We start from the raw sequence: 17,900 nt of genomic DNA, 5'->3' as shown, positions 1-17,900 counted from the left end.
ACGAGATTGTTAGTGTGGCCCATGGAAGTTTGGATTTTATAAAATAAACAAACAATTGTCAATTGTTGAGTTTATTTATTCTATTAGAAAACAAACAAAATATTAAGCAGAATGAACTCACATACATTGTTCTGAACATACCTTTACCGAATACCAAATACATTTATTCATTCATTCATTCATTCATAAATTCATTTTCGAACACTTTTTCCCGTTAGGGTCAAGGGTGACTGGAGCCTACTCCCAGTGACTTTGGGCTTTAGGCGGGGAAATTCCTATCTGCATATCACACATTATCATATATTTGCCATAGCCAGCCAAGTGTAGCGTTGTAATTAGTGAGACATTAGGTATTTAATCTCAGTCTTTGCTGATATAAATAAAAAATAATAGCACTGCGCTTGGGTATTTGATACTTCACTATCTTGTCTTGCTTTTTGTCTTTGGCTTTTCTAACCATCCAAGATGGCGGCACTTGTGGGACTGCGTGCATGTTTCTCCGGTAAAACGATGAAATCTAATGATTTGTGAAATATAATGTGTATTTATGACAAGTTACCATTTGTTTGTGTTCTAATGGTTCACGAGAAGTGTTATTTATATGTATTTGTATAAAGTTGGAAATGAAATAAATGATGCGTTCGTCTGTGAGCAAGGTCACGTTACCACCGTTTTAGCTGGATGAGACTGTACTGAATAAAACATGAACTTTTACTTGGGAACTCCTTCATATTGTGTCAGACAAACACAGTGCAGTACTGGTAAAACTGTCAAAACGTATACATTTTGCTGTAATATGTAACTGCAAACCTGACATGACCCCTTGAATTCAACACGATGTACTAAAAGCTCTTGCGCATGTAACTGGTGTTTGACAACCATCTGACAGCTCCTCTCTGTTTAGCACTTCAGCTTACTTCGCCAACTCTTCTGCTCAGTACTTATAAATTGGTTGGTATATATTTTTTAATACATTTCTTAAATTGTACTACTTTATTTAGTCTCTAATTAAATATAATGACTCCTTTTGTGTTGCTTTTAGTGTGCTGTGCCTTTGAGCCGGCGAACATTTGCTGCTGAAGCCAAGAAAACTTACACTCGAGACAAGCCTCATGTTAACATTGGAACTATTGGACACGTTGATCACGGGAAGACCACCCTGACTGCAGCTATTACAAAAGGTACTGTACACTCTAGTGGGGCCTTCTTTAAACAAGATGGACATGAGGCTCACTATTTCTCCTCGTGCCATTAAATGATATATAATTACATATTTATGTGTCTCTTCTGTTTTTCAGTTCTGTCTGATGCAGGTGGCGCCAACTATAAAAAGTATGAGGACATTGATAATGCCCCAGAGGAGAAAGCCAGAGGAATCACCATCAATGCATCTCATGTAGAATATACAACAGCCAACAGACATTATGCCCACACAGACTGCCCCGGCCATGCTGATTATGTCAAGGTACTTTGGTTTTGTTTTACACCCTTTTTCAAGAAAGGGAGTAATTTTGTCAATGTTATGGTATTTCCTATCAGGGCAGGGAATAGCAGGGTCGCTCACGATTCGATACACGATACATGGCTCATAATATCACGTTTTTGCAATGCGTATTATTGCACATAAGATTCTATCATATGACAGTATTTCTTTGTTAACCAAGACCTGCTCAAACTTACTGTGAAATACATCCATTCCATCAAACACCTAAGTATGTCACATGTTTTGCATAGAAACATTTTCTTGCTCTAAACAAGCAACAAAATTGTAGCATTGTCACAAAATAATTTAGTAAAACATACCAAGAAAATTCTCTCGCCGTTGTATCGGTACAGCAGCCCACGATATTGATACTGTGTCACCAAATTTAGTATCACAGTATATTTATATTACAATATTTTAGCATAGCCCTTATTCCTAAAATAATAGATATATTGATATTGATACCAGTAATAACCAGTAGTAGTACCAGTAGTCAAAACCAGTAATTAGGTGCTTCATCAAACAATTTACTGTTCACCACCGGCTCAACGTTATATTCGTCACATTTTGTACAAACTTCACCAATTTTTCAAATATAATTTAAATTAAATGTAAAATATGGAGTGCCCTTTATTCTCCAATTTCTCAGAAGGTACTGTTTGTTTTCTCTTCTATACATCTTAACAACAGAGCTGGGTAATAGTCAGTTGTATGTTGTTCTGATGGAGCGGTAATCAGACTGGAGCATTCAACAGGTTATTGGTTGTGAGGTGGGAGTTATTTGTGTGGCGACAGTACGTTTGATGAAAGACGTGGGAGGTTGGAGATCAGTTTAGAATCAAAGTTCAGGTTTAACTTTACCCTTGAGTAAATGTTCTGGCTACTGCTCCATCCACCTCTGCTTGAACGTAGAGTTGAGTGTACTGACATGACTGACTCCTATACTTTTCCAGAACATGATCACGGGCACAGCTCAGATGGACGGCTGTATTCTGGTGGTGGCGGCTACCGACGGTCAGATGCCGCAGACCCGTGAGCACCTCCTGCTCGCCCGGCAGATCGGCGTGGAGCATGTGGTGGTGTTCATAAACAAAGCCGACGCTGTGGAGGACAAGGAGATGGTGGAGCTGGTGGAGATCGAGATCCGAGAGCTGCTCACGGAGTTCGGATATGATGGAGACAGTACGCCTGTTGTGATTGGATCAGCCCTCTGTGCCCTGGAGGTAATTTTACTGGAAAACGTGTGGAAAAATATATTAAAGATGCATTCTAAATTTTGTGATAAATATAGCGATGCTGGTAATCCCAACACGTCAGTCCTCGTTGTTACCAGCAGAGGGAGCCAGACATTCATTCTTAGTGGATTAGAAAAACAGAGATTCTTAAGATTACTTCATAGATTCACAATACACAAAATAATTTTAAGATTTAGAAATACTATAGGCTAAGGTGTCATCTAGTTCAAAAAAAACTTACAGTAGTAGTTGCATATATTTTCTTGCCAAAGGGGCCGCGCCTGCACTTTCAGATCTAGGCAGTGTTGGGCCTGGTCAGTAGTTTGATGGGAGACCACTGAGAATACTATCATTATGTCTTTTGGCACTCCACCCAACTTGCCCCGTATTGTATGAATGTGGCGTCTGAGTGAGTGTTGGTGGTGGTCTGAGGGTCCCATGGCATAGATTGGCAGCGCACTTCTGTCAATCTGCTCCAGGGCAGATGAGCTGTGGTAACAGTAGTAGCTTATACCAGTTTGGAGTGAATGAATGATGTAATGTAAAGCACTTTGGTGTCTTGAAAGGCTTTGTATAAATCAAATGCATTACTATTAATATTCTTGTATAACATTAGCAATAATATGACTTTGGTTCCTCAGAACAAGCAGCCTGAGCTGGGTGTAAAGGCAATAATGCAGCTCTTGGAGGTTGTGGACTCCTATGTGCCGCTCCCTAAAAGAAAGCTTGATGAGCCCTTCCTTCTGCCCGTTGAAGGAGTCTACTCTATTCCAGGTATTTTCAGTCTAAATGTGCCCTTTGTATGTCTTATTCGAGTGTTCAAGTGTCATTGTGATAATATGACAAACTACAATAGCAAATATTTTTTATTTGTTTAAAGTTTGAGTACATTGTGTTGAAATGTGTTGTTAATCCTGATGTCTTTCAGGAAGGGGGACAGTAGTATCAGGCACGATGGAGAAAGGAGTTATAAAGAAGGGAGATGAGTGCGAGTTTATCGGCCACAACAGAGCCTTCAAGTCTGTGGTTACAGGTAACTAAACATAAAATCACTCTCCAAACACTGAATAGTAATGTAAACATGGAATTATGTTGTGAAAGTACTACAATCTTATAAATACATTTAAATTATTCAGTCTTTACCACCTGACGATAAGACGAATGTATTGTATTTTATTCTTACTGTGATACTGAAGTTTAAATTTAGTTCCTTAACTTTGTTTTTTATATTTTCTATAATAAGCATGCATGTCTGTGACAAAAAGTATTCTGATGTGCTTGGATAATAGAGGTGGATAAAGGTTTACGGTTATGTACCAGAATGTTTTGTTTGTTGGTTGCTCTTATTTTTTACATATACAAGTAGACAAAAATCACCACAGGACAAAGTGGCTGTAAAGCTGCACACATAATGATACAAGTCAATAATTTAAAAAAAACAGCTTTATTTTAGAAAATTATAAAGGAGAAGGCAACTTGGGGGTTTTCTGCGTGCAGTTTACACGTTTTCCCCTTTTGTGAGAGGGTTTTCTGCTTTTAATCCAGGTTCTTCTTAACCAATGATAAACACGTTAAAGGACAGAATACTTAACATACAAAGTCATTATGTTAAAAATGAATATCGTTTAATACTTATGACATTGCTGTTCTTCTGTACTCAGGTATTGAAATGTTCCACAAATCTCTGGATAGGGCCGAGGCGGGCGATAACCTGGGCGCTCTGGTGCGAGGCCTGAAGAGGGAGGACGTGAGGAGGGGCATGGTCATGTGCAAACCCGGCTCCATGCAGCCGCACCGGAAAGTACAGGCCAAGGTCTGAAAGCGCATCGGATAAATCCTGGAAAACAAGCGTTCGACAGTACATGGAGCGGTGTTAAACTATGCAACTACGTTTTCACAGGTGTACATTTTGAGTAAAGAAGAGGGCGGTCGACATAAGCCATTTGTATCCAACTTTATGCCTGTTATGTTCTCTCTGACCTGGGATATGGCCTGTCGAGTCACTCTGCCCGGCGAGAAGGTGAGTGTGCTACTCTTGTTTTATGTCTCATGATACTACGAAGTGTTTTCCTACTTCAGCCCCTGTGAGGTCCAAATGATGTGAGAAAAAGCTTATTTATTAACAAGTCAATTCTTAGTACTTGTGATCAGATGGCTTTGAATTCAGACTCTGCCAAATCAACTTTTGGTAACATTTCAGTTTAGGGACCACAGTATTGGCTAATTTGTAATAAATATTTACTGATATATTATATTTATATGTATTATATGTTTTATTGATATTCATGCAAAAATATCATACAAAACATTCTTAATTATGTATTTTGTATTTTAAATACTGTTCAATTCCAGTCTTTCTTTTTTCTTTCTTTTTAAATCTACTTATTCCATGTGCAAACGCTTGTCTACAGGTTTGGTAGCATTTGGTATGTGATCCAAATAATGTTACCCACATTTTTCTGTAGCTTTTACAATGCTTGCAACAACTTGTTTTTTTCCCCACCACTTTGTCTGACATGAGTTTTACATTTACATTTTCTGTAAAGTAAAATTGCAATGTTCTCTTGACTTGATATAATTAATTTAAGTGCTTAGAGTACCTTGAAGTTGGAAAAGCGCTTTAAAATACACTAATAATAATATTTGTTGTGCAGCCATAAAATAAAACCGGAATTTTACTCTATATTATACTTTATATTAACTAATAGCAATTCACATTTGTTTGCTTAGCCAAACTTTTAGCCAAACTAGGGCTGGGCAATATTGACAAAAATGTATATTCCGGTAACAATAGTCAGACGATATTATGTCAATCCAACAGAAATGTTTAAATGTCTTTAAACGCATTCGTTGTGGTTTATTTATCAGAATTTGTTTTTATACTGTAAAATATCTACTCTATATTCAAATGTAGCATATCATCAGAAAAAACATTTTTTTTCAATATATTTCCAACTTCCAAGCCAAAACGTCACAAAGCCGCACAGTCACTCACTGTATCAACACTTTTTGTGCTTTTAGGAAATGGTGATGCCCGGGGAGGACACGCCGCTGATCCTCACGCTGCGCCAGCCCATGGTGCTGGAGAAAGGCCAGCGCTTCACCCTGAGAGACGGGAACAAGACCATCGGCACAGGCCTGGTCACGGACATCCTCCCGGTGAGCGACGACGACGAAGCCAACTGGGGCTGAAACGCCGCTCTTGAGGGGAGGGGCTGGGAATACACACTGGCGGGGGGGGTGGGGGGGTGGGGGGCTCGGAGGGGATGTACAGCATGAGCGAGAACTGCCCGTTTCTGGTTCTGGATGTTGTGCTGCTTTCAACTGCTGTCGGTTATTTGTACGTACGAGTTCCCAATAAGCTCTCGAAATGATTATGAGGCTGTTTATAGACAGTATGGTTTCTTTTTTAGGCCTGTCACAGTAAAACATTTTGGCGTGCGATATATATTATTACAGAAGATGACTATTTCAGTGTCAGTACCCCAAAAATCACAGTAACCCCAATTTCAAGTGAACCATGTAAAATTCCTGAGCGGTTGAATTTTTTAAAAGTAGTAAGTTTGTTTCATTTATATGTTGTGTATATTAATTAATTATTCAGCCTTTTTATTTTTATATTGCCATCAAATGAAAGGTTTCCACATGATATATATTGAGCCCCAAAAATATGGTTCCAGCTTTCATTTATCGTGATTGGCCAGAACTGTTATGAGAAGTGACATTGTCGTTGATGGAATCGAGGGACGTCACAGACTCTTAAACGCAGCATCTCGTGAACAAGCTCGTCCACAGGAGTAAACTACTACACAAATTGTCTGACATGCGTTTGAAAGCAGCATAACGATGATATACTGTACAAATGCATTCACTGCAAGAATTCTACATGCTTTGTCTTCATGCTACGAAAAATTAAGCATCATGTATAGTCCTTCTGTCAAAATACCACATCAACTTTGGTCATTTGTGTAATAAAATGTATTTAATAATAACAATGGATTTGGTTTCTATTTTAAGTAAGATGCATGAAGTGTTGTCACAATGAATACACTCGATTGCACAATCGTAATACAAAATTATTTTTTTCAGACAATAGGTCTTGGTAAAATTTAGTTGAATTTATGCATTTTTATTTATTTTATTATTAGTTTTAGTGTCGATTAGCATCTAATTTTTCATCCTTTTGAGAGTCCTGCCACCAGAGGGTGTCAGACGCGCTGCTGTTGAGCTAATTCATATTAATTGTGAGGTCCGGAATACAAGACAAATGGAAACAAATGGACTTCTTGAGGGAAGCGGAAATTACGTTTTCTGCGATAAAATCAGATGTCATCTTGAAACTGGCTTCTCGAGCCAGCTCCATTACCTGTTCAAGCACTGTAAATAGGATTGTATTATTTTTAAAACGCACTAGAGACGGCACTTTTTGTGAACATCAAATAGGCCTTGTGAAAATGAGATTTAGTTAAATTAAATGAAAAGACAAATCAACATTGACTTGGCTCAAAATGGAGTAACACTTATTTTAACCAAGTCTAGTGCTAGAAAAGTCATATATATATATATTCTATATATATGCTAGAAAAGTCTTATATATATATATACTTATATATATATATATATATATATATATATATATATATATTTGAAGTATATAATATGAAGTCTTGCCCTAATGTGCCAATACAGCCAAGATGATCACTATTGCCTTAACACTGTCTTGTTGTTTTAAGCAGCACAAAGGAATTGCTTAAAGCCTTAAACGGAAGAGGCTTCCGTGAGATATGATACATTTATAACTCAAAAATGTACCCAATTTTTCCTCTTAAATGTAAATTTCCAATGCACAAATGACCTGCTTTTATTATCATTAACTGTTAACGTTATATGAGGGTCCACCCTCATATAACATATATATATAACATATATATATATATATATATATATAAATATAATTTGATAGTATCTTCACATCTTAGTTCCTCAGGGGCTGCCCACTTACTGTTTGCTGTAGGTATTTGAGTGCGAGGCGTCCGGGGGAAATCCAATCAGCCTGTTGCTGTAATCCAATACTGTACATGTGCAAGAGCTGAAGCTAGAGCATCCAGAAGCTCTGAGTGATGTGCTCAGCTGGACCACGATGCCCCCACAAGTACGTGAACATGTAGTAAACACTAGTATCGTACTAACCATAGCCCCCTCTGAGTACATGTGATAGTAGTGTTCATATGAATCCTGTGGAATCCAAACAGGTTAAGTGTGTTATGAATGGAAAGCACAAAATGCATTTAAACAAGTTCTCTGCTTAAGTCCTAATTCAAATGGTTACCTTCTAAAACCTGTTGATGCTGTAGTCACCAGAAGGCGTGACGTGAATAGACGTACGCTCTGAAAGATGAAAGCAGTCAGTCAGTACTAAAGACGATGTCGACACTTTCACTTGTCATTCATATTTCATATCACTTTCAGAATAGGAGCAGCTTTCAGAATATCAGCTGCATCCTGGACATTCCAATGTGCTTGGTCAGCCTCTAATCTTCCATTCAACAGCTCGTGTTCTTTTTTCCACCTAAACCCACAATAATAAGAAGTTTAAACTTCAAATAATGGAAGTCACAGGCCCATGGTGTTTGTGAGAGTCATGATCTAACAGTTGGTCAGTGAGCTGTATGCAGCTGTAGTGGCAGTGGTCAGCCCACTTGTTGTTCCTCCTCCACTGCACAGCAGGTGGGGGGCATCCAAATTTATACAAGTTCATCTGAGAACACTCCATAAGTAGAGCAGCACCACTTTCTTTAATTTAAACTATCGGCAATGAAAAAAGCTGCACATACGGTACATTCATATTTTTACAACAGCTTATTCCTGCTTCCAGGAGAGAGTAGGGCCCTTAAAAACCTTTAGATACACACATAAAAACATTATCATTTTACATGGCATTAAACACCTTTTTTTTTTTTTTAAAGAAAACAATCGACTAAAATAACAGCATGTTTTTTCACTATGTTTTTATTGCATCTCCACAAACCTGACTCATACTCAGCCTGAAGGAGGTGGAGCCTCCACCTGCTTTTCTCTGTAGAAATGTTTTTCCTTTGGCTATAAAGGTCCACAGTGTGGCATTAAAAGTATCCATCGTCATGGAGAATGTTCCAAAGTGTTTCTATGGAATCCTGCAGGTGCCACCAAGTTACATGGAGTTACTTTAACACAGACTTCTTGTTTATGAGTTGCAAGAGCTGTACTCTATTCCAACTCCAAAATACACGTTGGTGACAGATTGGATTGGACTGTTTTGTACGACGTGCGTCCTCTCCAGTGGTCAAGGTCACAGGGCCGTCACATCAAGTGCCCTGCCAGGTCTGTGCGCTCATATTAAACATTCCCCCTGTGTTACATAAGAGTGAAAGGAGAAACCCCTGACCCCCTGTTGATCCCGGACCCCCAAATCTCAGTCTTCTACTCTGCAAAAACAGTTAAGTACATTTATATGATGTAAAATATTGATCATGTTTCATGATATTTCTGACATTGTTACAAGACAATTGAGCTTGATGACCTTGCTCCTGCATTATGGCCAAGGCGATTTGTTGCAGGAAATATGCTCTGTGCCGGCCTCAGCATTGTGGGATCAATGTATCAAATAAAACATCAAATACATCTTTAAAACTATTAGCTTGACCCCATTGGAAATGAGCAACAATGTACTTTACTATACGTGACCACTCAAAATGTTTTTGGTTTAGCTTAAGATCCGTATCGTGTTTCCTCTGCTTTACACGTTTATGTATGTGCATAAAAGAACTTCGAAGGACCTTTTGGTCTGGTATATTTTATTGTGGTATTCAATACTGCCAGTCACTGCATAAATAATTTTCTCACAATTGGCACGATCAAGAATGCAAAGAAGCTGAGATTGCTTCAAATGCTCTCAGTGGAAGACGGGAGGTCAAATGCAGACGCTATTAAGAGTCCATCTAGCTCAAACATGGCTTATGATGACAATGTCTGTTAAGTGCCTACAGTGTAGCTGCTAGTCGGTCTGAAAAGGTCGCGGGACCAGAATAAATAAATAAATAAACAACCTCTCATTTGTATGTACAGGACAGGGAGGATTACATATCTGACTGGAACAGGAGCTCTTGTGGAAGCACTTGTTTTTCCCTGAGCTCCTAGGTCCTAAGCTCGTTTATTCAGCACGTCAGCAGGATATAAAAATACAAAATGTGTGCGTGCTTTTGCTGAGAAGGCAGTCAGGTGTAGGAGGTAACCCAAATAAGGGCTGGAAATTGATCAAACATAGAGCCAAAGCTAATTCATCTCACCTGTAACAATTGAAAGTGTAGCTGTTCTGACCCAATAGCTTTGTAAGCACACCTGTGCTCGCTCAGGGCCCTAGCCAGGGGCCCTATGTCAAATGCAAAAGGGGGCAGATTTGATTGTAATATACTCTTTTTTGTAATCCTTCTATAAGTGTTTATTATCCAAGCAAACATCTGCAAAACTCAACAGCTGCTCAGACAAGATAAAAATAAGTGCGCCCCCTTGAGGATGCGGGCCCCACTACATGTGCATAGTTAAGCCATTGGCCACGGCTCTGCTTGATAGACTTGCTCAGACTGATCAAAATTGTTTTAAGAAGTTAACAAGATTAGTCCCATACATTTTGAAATATTGTGAACCCTTGAACCCTTGGATGATCTTAGAACATAGTCTGACTGTGTTTTAGTTTTGATCTTCTGAGATATGACAAACATGAGTATTTGTAGAGAAGAAGTACTTATTTCCGATGGCCATTTTTGTTGGGGTTTAACAGTTGGTGTGATGGGCTGGAAACAGACTCAGCATTTGCATACAGACTGTGCTCAGACAATGAAACAATACTGAAGGGTTAAGCTTGACATCAAAGTTCATATCAACATACGACTTAATTGTTGTTTGATTCTAGAAATGAGAACTTTTGCCTTCATAAAAATCATGTACCTAACATCTATATTTAAGTGCCATCCATTCATGAACATTTTCATTGATCCACAGTTTTCTCTTAAAATTATCTTATAAAAGTTATTTGCAAAAAACTTTTCACTTAGATTTTTGTTCAAATTAACAATTACCCTGTATCTTTTCATATACTTGAGGAAAGCAAAACTGTTTCAGATATGCCCTCGGCTGCTCATGGTCAGGCTCCTCGTGCCACTGCGCTGACAGTCACTGGGCCTGTGTGTCGTCCACAGATCGGGCAGAGAAAAGGACCCCCTTAGATCTCAGACTCTCTGCGAGAAGATGCAGGGTCACTGTCTGAAGTGGACAATCCTGACAGGCGCTTCTGCTGTGCTCTGTGCTCCTTGGTCTCCTCCTCCTCCTCCCGGCTGATGAAGGCTAGCTCGTTCTCGTAGCAGAAGGAGTTAGCCCCAGATGTAGGGAAGTTCCTCTCCTCAATGTCCTTGGCACTACATCTTGGTGTGGATGGTACTTCAAATGTTTTGTGAAAATAAGAGTAGTCTATCCTGTATAGGCTCTTCTCCTCGAAGACCACTGGTTCAAAGCGATGCCCCCACAGGATCTCAGAAGGCAGGTAGGAGGTACGCGCCTGAGTGGTCATGGCGGTGGCCTCCACCAGACCCTCCAGAATGATGACGATCTCGAAGTCTGTGGTCTCCAGGTCTTGTTTGCTGATGCCAAACAGGGGACTCTCTTCATCTATCTCATGGATGACTGTGAGGGGAGTGACCAGGAACAGGCGGTCCGTGCCTTTGTCGTAGCCCACATTCATGTCCAGCTGGTCCAGAGGGATGTATTCTCCTTCCTCTGTGTACCGAGGCTTCACCAGCTGGGCCCGGACGTGAGCCTCCACTATTTGGCTCTTCCTCAAATTCGCCACTCGAAACATGAGGCACAATTTTCCATCACGCATGGCAATGACTGCATTCTGACTGAACAGGAGAGTTTCAGCACGTTTCTTAGGCCGCGCCATCTTGGCCATGATGGCACCGATCATGAAGGCATCAATGATGCAGCCCATGATGGACTGAAAGACCACCAAAAATACAGCACCAGGGCACTCCTCTGTCACACAGCGAGATCCGTACCCTATAGTCGTCTGGGTCTCAACTGAAAACAGAAACGCTGACACAAAGGACCTCACTAGTGTCACACAGGGAACAAAACTGTCATCATTGTTTTCCATGTCCCCGTGCAGCGTGCCGATGACCCAGTACCCCAGACCAAACAGCAGCCAGGACGACACAAAGGCCAGGCTGAAGAGCAGGAACATGAACCTCCATCGTATGTCCACGCAGGTGGTGAAAATGTCAGACAAGTACCTCTGTGACAGCTCCTCCATGTTGGAGAACTGGATGTTGCACTGTCCACTCTTACTGACAAAGCGTGTGTGGTATCGCCGTCGTGTGTGGATTTTGCCATTGCCAAAAGTGCCAACAGCAGGCATTTTACTGAGTCTAAAGCTTTCGTCTTCACAAGACACAAAGCTGTGGTGGTTGGACCTCTCCACGCTCATGCCTCTGTGAGCTGTGATGCACCTGCTTCATGCAACAGTGTCCAGACAAACAGGGTCACAAGACCTCAGGGTGCAGAGCAGGGCGGGTGACAGGGGACACATGGAGGACGTGTCTGTGAATGTAAGACATGTCAAATATTACTCATTATTGATCATTTGTAAATGGCACAATTGGCTCGTAAACATCCATATTAAAACAAAAAATGATGACAAAAAAGCTCAACAAACATCTTAACCAAATACAGTGACCGATATCACATGCCCATGTGTCCCACAACGCCTATTTAGCCTATAACCTCATAACCCTAAATAACCCTGGAGCAGGCGAGTTATAAGATAATTCTGACATAGACGGGCTGTTTCCTCAAACATAAATCATTTGTAATTTTAAATTACATTTTCAAACACTCATGGTGTATACAATACATGTTTGTGTGGTAAACACAGCACAGAAATAGCCAGCTAATCCAATGCCCTGCCATTTTATGTGACGTATGTTCTCCTTTTCCACTGGCAGATGATTACAGCCCCTAGAGTACTGCTGATTCCCTTGAGACTATCAAAATCTATGTCCCAGCAACAGGACATTGTACAACAGAACTACAGTGTCTGTACCAACAAGGACTTAATTCTGAATATAAGGTTCAAATCCGTACAGACATGGTAAGTTCAATGCCAGTTTTATGATTATAGCACAAACCTTTTTTGTTTTTACCATGTTCTTAAAAATGCAGTAAACTTGAACTCTAGATAATATTTAACCTTAATCCTTCCTAAGTCACATTTAGCTTATTATCCCAAGCTCACAGCACAGCACAGCACACAACAAAGACATCTCAAAGATTGAATATGTTTCTTATTTAAGTTTAGACCATAACAGATCCTCCACTTATTTAGCACCTACACAAGAGGGTAGATTGTGCAGAGATTGTGTGCAAAGAACTGTGAAAGCCCAATCAGGAACCTGTTATTATACCTCATCATACATTTGTCGTATACACTGTGATTGACATGTATATAAAAAACGTACTTCCACGGTTACACTAAGTGGGATCTAGGTGCTAAAGCCCGTAAATGAGAGCGAGCTGTAGGTGGAGCAGACGCAGATGTCCTTACACTCTGTGGGCATGTGCTCCCCTCCAAACAACAGGTGCAGCGTGTTTGGTGGATTTATTTAAAACTTTAGCATGAACTCTAAAGATTGCACAATGTAAACCTACCATTGATAAAGTAGGACCCATAATCTCCGCGACTTAATGGGCATGTGTGTGTGTGTCTTTTTAAAAGTAGCAGCTCCTCAAAGCTCAGTTGCTAGGAGCCAGGATGTTGAGGATATTAATATCTAGAAGTCTGGTGTGCCACGCTTTGAGCTTAACACTTATTGTTTGCCACCAGACTTTTAACACCACGATAATATAAAATGACAATTCGATACAAATTTATGTATTGGCTAACCTTGTGAGCAGATGGTTTGGTCAATGTTGGTCCCCCATGTCGTCTTCCAGGTGAAGTCTCTTGCTGCGTTCTTGCATGGTTCTTTAGCTTGTTGTTATACTTGGAGCTGTTATAAACTCCTCCAACAAAAAAAGTATCGTCATGTCATAGCTCAAAAACATTAGTTGTAGATAGAACTCATCTCTCACTCATTCAAAATGTTCATTCCAGATTGCAATTTGTAGTCGGCAACACTTACAATATCCAAAAACCTTGCAAAGAGTCCACAAAAATGGTCCAAAACATATGTGTGCGGTTCTCTTGACTTGTCAGTCTTACCCTGTCTGACACATTGAGAATATCTGCCATCTGATCTATCTGTGGTGCTGAACCCACTCAGTATCCCACATCCAGTGCACCAGCGCTCATGGCTCTCCCCCTCACTACCTCCCTCCCTCCCTCGCGCTGTGTCACTGTAGATAGCTGGCATTTGCAAACTACAAAACATGTCCTCAAACGAGTCTTGGACCACGAGTGTCAGCAGTTGTGCCCCATATCGTAGTGTAGAGCGCAGGAACAGTAGACCGGGAAGGAGATGGACTGTGGGCAAAGTGTGACAAATGTTGTGATGGATATGAAATTAGTCAAATTGATCAAACTATTGGCTCTCTTTGCACATTTAAAACTCATCCAGGTGTGTCTGTGTTGTACAAGCCCATGAGAGCCGGACATCCTAAATGGTGGCTCCTACAGTATATTATAGACATAATAACATAATAGAATGTATGAAAAACTAATCAAAGTAACATTTATGTGCATAAAAAAATAAAGTACACAATTGTTGCCAGTAAAGAGCGTATGAACTCGACAGAAGCAGATTCAAATGCAATGATTATTAAACTTACACACAGTTACTCCCTGGAGAAAAAGTGCACCACTTCATGACATCAGTGGGAGGAACCAAGCGTTGCCAGTCCTCAGGATGAAAACTATTTGAATACAGAAGATCAGTTATTAACATATTCAAACACAATGCAGTATGAATCATTAGAATAAAAAATGATGAACCCAAAAGTCACATTAACATAATGGTTGTTTTCAGATTCTAGAATGTGATGATATCATATGCCCTGATGGGGGCCAGGAGCCAGATTTCCCTCTTGATTACATTGTACTTTGGCATAATATATCTAAAAGGTAAATTCACATCTGATGATTTCTTTTGTCTCACTAACTTCCGGTACCCTGCATTTTAATAATGTTAACTGAAGCTGCCCCCCATCTGAATTAAATCTCATTATTGAATGTTGTGGTGTCATCTGAAACCCAGCGATAGGCCCCAATATAGATAATAGACAAGGATGTTAGACACAGCAAACTCTGTAGTGTCCTAGAGAGGAGTCCTTTTTGTAAGACTCCTGAGCCAGCTCACAGGCTGTTGTGGAGGCAAACATGGGTCTGGGAGAACTTGGTAGACGGTACCATAGTAGAAGGAATATTGTTTTACGCTCTCCTCAAATTCCACATCTGCAGATAAAGACTCAGAGGTAAACTCATCCGTCAGTCAAGCTGAAGTCACAGAGATGAGCTCCTTAGTGTCAAAGCTCCGAGGCTGGATGAGATCTGTCCTGTTTTGGCTGACACAACATTGGGTGGGACAGTGTCTTAGCACTGGCAGACCGGTGTGTCCTCTAGGGGGTGCTTAGGGAGTACGGGGTCCAGGACTCTTTGCTCAGGGCCCCTGTATGACCTGAGCAGGAGCTGTGTTTGCATTGCCTTCAGTAAGTCAGACCTGTTCCCGGTGCATGTTGGACTCTACCAGGGCTGCCCTTTGTCACCGGTTCTGTTTATAGTTTTTTATGGACAAAATGTCTACCCGTATGTCAGGGCCCAGAAGAGAGCCGCTTTGGGGACCACAAAATCTCATCTGTAATATTTTCTATATTTGTAGAAAATGTCGTGGATCTGTAACATGCAAAGGTTTGTTTCCACGTGTGAAGCAAATGGAATGACAGCACTTTCAAATCCGAGGCCATGAATCTCACCTTGAATTGATGAAGGTGGCTTGGCCTCTGCAAGTGGATGGAGAGCTCCAGTTCCAAGAGAAGGAGTTTTAAATTATCACAGAGTCTTGTTCACAAATGAACGACGCTTGACAGTGGATTGACAGAGCTTCTGCAGTAATGCTGACACTGTATCAGATTGTTGAGGTGACAAGTTGCAAGGCAATGATCTGGACCCCCCTGGAAGAACTAGAGAAGGTTCATTTGGAAAAGATTGTCCTGCAACTCAGTCCCAGAAGAAGCAAGGAAAAAATGAATTGATGTATTGTTCACTTAAGTAGTCAAAATAGTGAGTAAATGTGAAGACACATTTGTCTTTTAAGGAAAGTAGTTTCAAATACAATATATAATAGCCTTTTGATCTTTTTCACCTTTCGACTGGCAAAAGTAACAATAAATACATTTCTACTGCCATCCAGACAGGCTGTGTCTGCTTTTACAGTACTAATGGATTGTCCATTTACAAGTAACCCTGTTAAACCGTGTTTAGAATATTTTATGCATTATAATGTCAATAAAGCTTTATATAAAGTAAGTCAATACAAACTCCTCTCACTGTTTCACATGCAACATGCACTTATGGAGTTTGTTTTAAAGACATCTATTTCTACCTCTTCTAGAAACCTCTTGTAGACTGTGTTTTACAGAATTGGGTGTAGACCATGGATTGTTCCTCTTGGTGTGAGGACTCTAAATGGGTCATGGGTTGACTTTAGGAGATGGCAGGCCAGATGTGGTGGGTGCTATGGGGACAAAGATAGCACAGTCGATAGCTGGTCCCAGGCAGTTATTTAAAGGCTTTTTCTCTGTGGATGGAATGACGAATTGGGCCAGCAGGACCACATTTGGGACATAGGCTGCATTAGAGGGGGAAATGTTTGAATGATTATGAACTATTATGCACGTGTTTTGGATGCCTGTCGGGGGTAAAGAGCTGTAATATAAAATACTTTATGAAATCAAGCATAGGTTTCTTGTGCATTCCCATCATAGTCCAGTTAAAGCATCAGTTTCAATTTAATCAGAGTATATTATTATTAGTTATTATTAGTATTATACTTTTTGATAAAGTGATCTTCCATAAAACAGACACTGTTCAAATCCAGTCCATATACTTATTTCTACTGTGGAAGGTCTTTTTAATCACTTAACATCTGTCTTTGAGCGCCGTTAGCCACACTGCTAATATGTCATTTGGAAATGGGTCAGTCCCAGCTATTACCACCAGAGGGCATCAGACTGAGCATTCAGAAATTGAAGTGCTGCCAAAAACATATTTTTTATATACATTTTACTGCCATTGTTATTTGGCTGTTATTTAATTCATGATATGCTTTATTTGTCCAATACACAGTATGGTACCCTAACTATAGGGGATGAATCTCAAGTGGATTGCATGTTTTTGTTATGTTTTTGTCCTTGTTTGTCTGATGCTCAAGAGAATACTCAGGATGACGCTGATTCCTATATGAAGCAGCAGTCTTTCTCCTTGTGGTTGCTGGGGGCATAATTGATCATTGCATGTTTAAGTGGGACACTTATTTTTACAGCCTGAGCAGGTGCACGAGTATTCTCGTGTTCCTACCATAGATCCGTCATAAGAGGCGCAAACATTTGTGGGCCAGCCTGGCTCACAGGTGCACACTGCAAATATGTCTTCTTTACTGGACTAAGCTTTTAGGATATGGCCTTGGTGTGTGGTCAGATTTAAAGGAGGAGCGATGTCAAGCCAGTGGGTTTGAACTTTTAACCTTGGGATCATGTTGTTTGCACATAGAATGAATACACAGGATATTTCTTTGGTTTCATGTCTCTGCTACGGGGACTTGAAATTATTTCAGATAATTGTTACATTCTTATAAGAGACATATTCTGCAAAAACAACTTTACTGTGTGTTTACTTCTCATAACAATGTTGCATCATCATTATCTTTCTAAAAGTTGTATTTTGATTGATTCCTGCATGTTTGAGTAATCCTAGTATTGTCCTGCAACTGAGGCTCAAGAGCTGAGAAAATGCTTCTTTTTACTTATTCGCATGTCAGCCGCATCTCTTAATGTTGGCAACATGAATTTAAAAATGTAATTTAAAATGTAATTTAAGTCGATGGCTATTTTGTACAGAATGCAATGTAACAAAAACAACTTTTACAATTATTGTAGGAACT

The 17,900-nt window shown here is 40.0% G+C and overlaps 2 protein-coding genes across 2 annotated transcripts; one reads left to right on the top strand and one right to left on the bottom strand.

Moving 5' to 3' along the window:
* The first annotated feature begins 428 nt into the window (after positions 1–428).
* Positions 429–5,969, top strand: tufm (Tu translation elongation factor, mitochondrial). Its single transcript, XM_072442590.1, has 10 exons — positions 429–502; positions 905–951; positions 1,043–1,181; positions 1,299–1,465; positions 2,437–2,706; positions 3,360–3,492; positions 3,647–3,751; positions 4,380–4,531; positions 4,619–4,738; positions 5,740–5,969. Exons 1-10 carry the CDS (start codon positions 466–468, stop codon positions 5,908–5,910), a joined length of 1,341 nt encoding a protein of 446 aa, XP_072298691.1. The 5' UTR covers positions 429–465; the 3' UTR covers positions 5,911–5,969.
* A 2,980-nt stretch (positions 5,970–8,949) lies between these two features.
* On the bottom strand, positions 8,950–14,164 carry LOC140357973 (ATP-sensitive inward rectifier potassium channel 12-like). Its single transcript, XM_072442589.1, has 2 exons — positions 13,691–14,164; positions 8,950–12,348 (listed from the first exon to the last, which is right to left on the bottom strand). The coding sequence occupies exon 2, from the start codon at positions 12,233–12,235 to the stop codon at positions 10,976–10,978; it is 1,260 nt and encodes a 419-aa protein (XP_072298690.1). The 5' UTR covers positions 12,236–12,348; positions 13,691–14,164; the 3' UTR covers positions 8,950–10,975.
* Between the last annotated feature and the right edge of the window lie 3,736 nt (positions 14,165–17,900).

The sequence above is a fragment of the Eucyclogobius newberryi genome, unplaced genomic scaffold, assembly GCF_026437365.1.
Source record: "Eucyclogobius newberryi isolate DKJ021-1_F unplaced genomic scaffold, fEucNew1.0.hap1 SCAF_13, whole genome shotgun sequence".
Lineage (NCBI taxonomy): Eukaryota > Metazoa > Chordata > Actinopteri > Gobiiformes > Gobiidae > Eucyclogobius > Eucyclogobius newberryi.
This window is presented reverse-complemented; position numbering and strand designations above follow the sequence as displayed.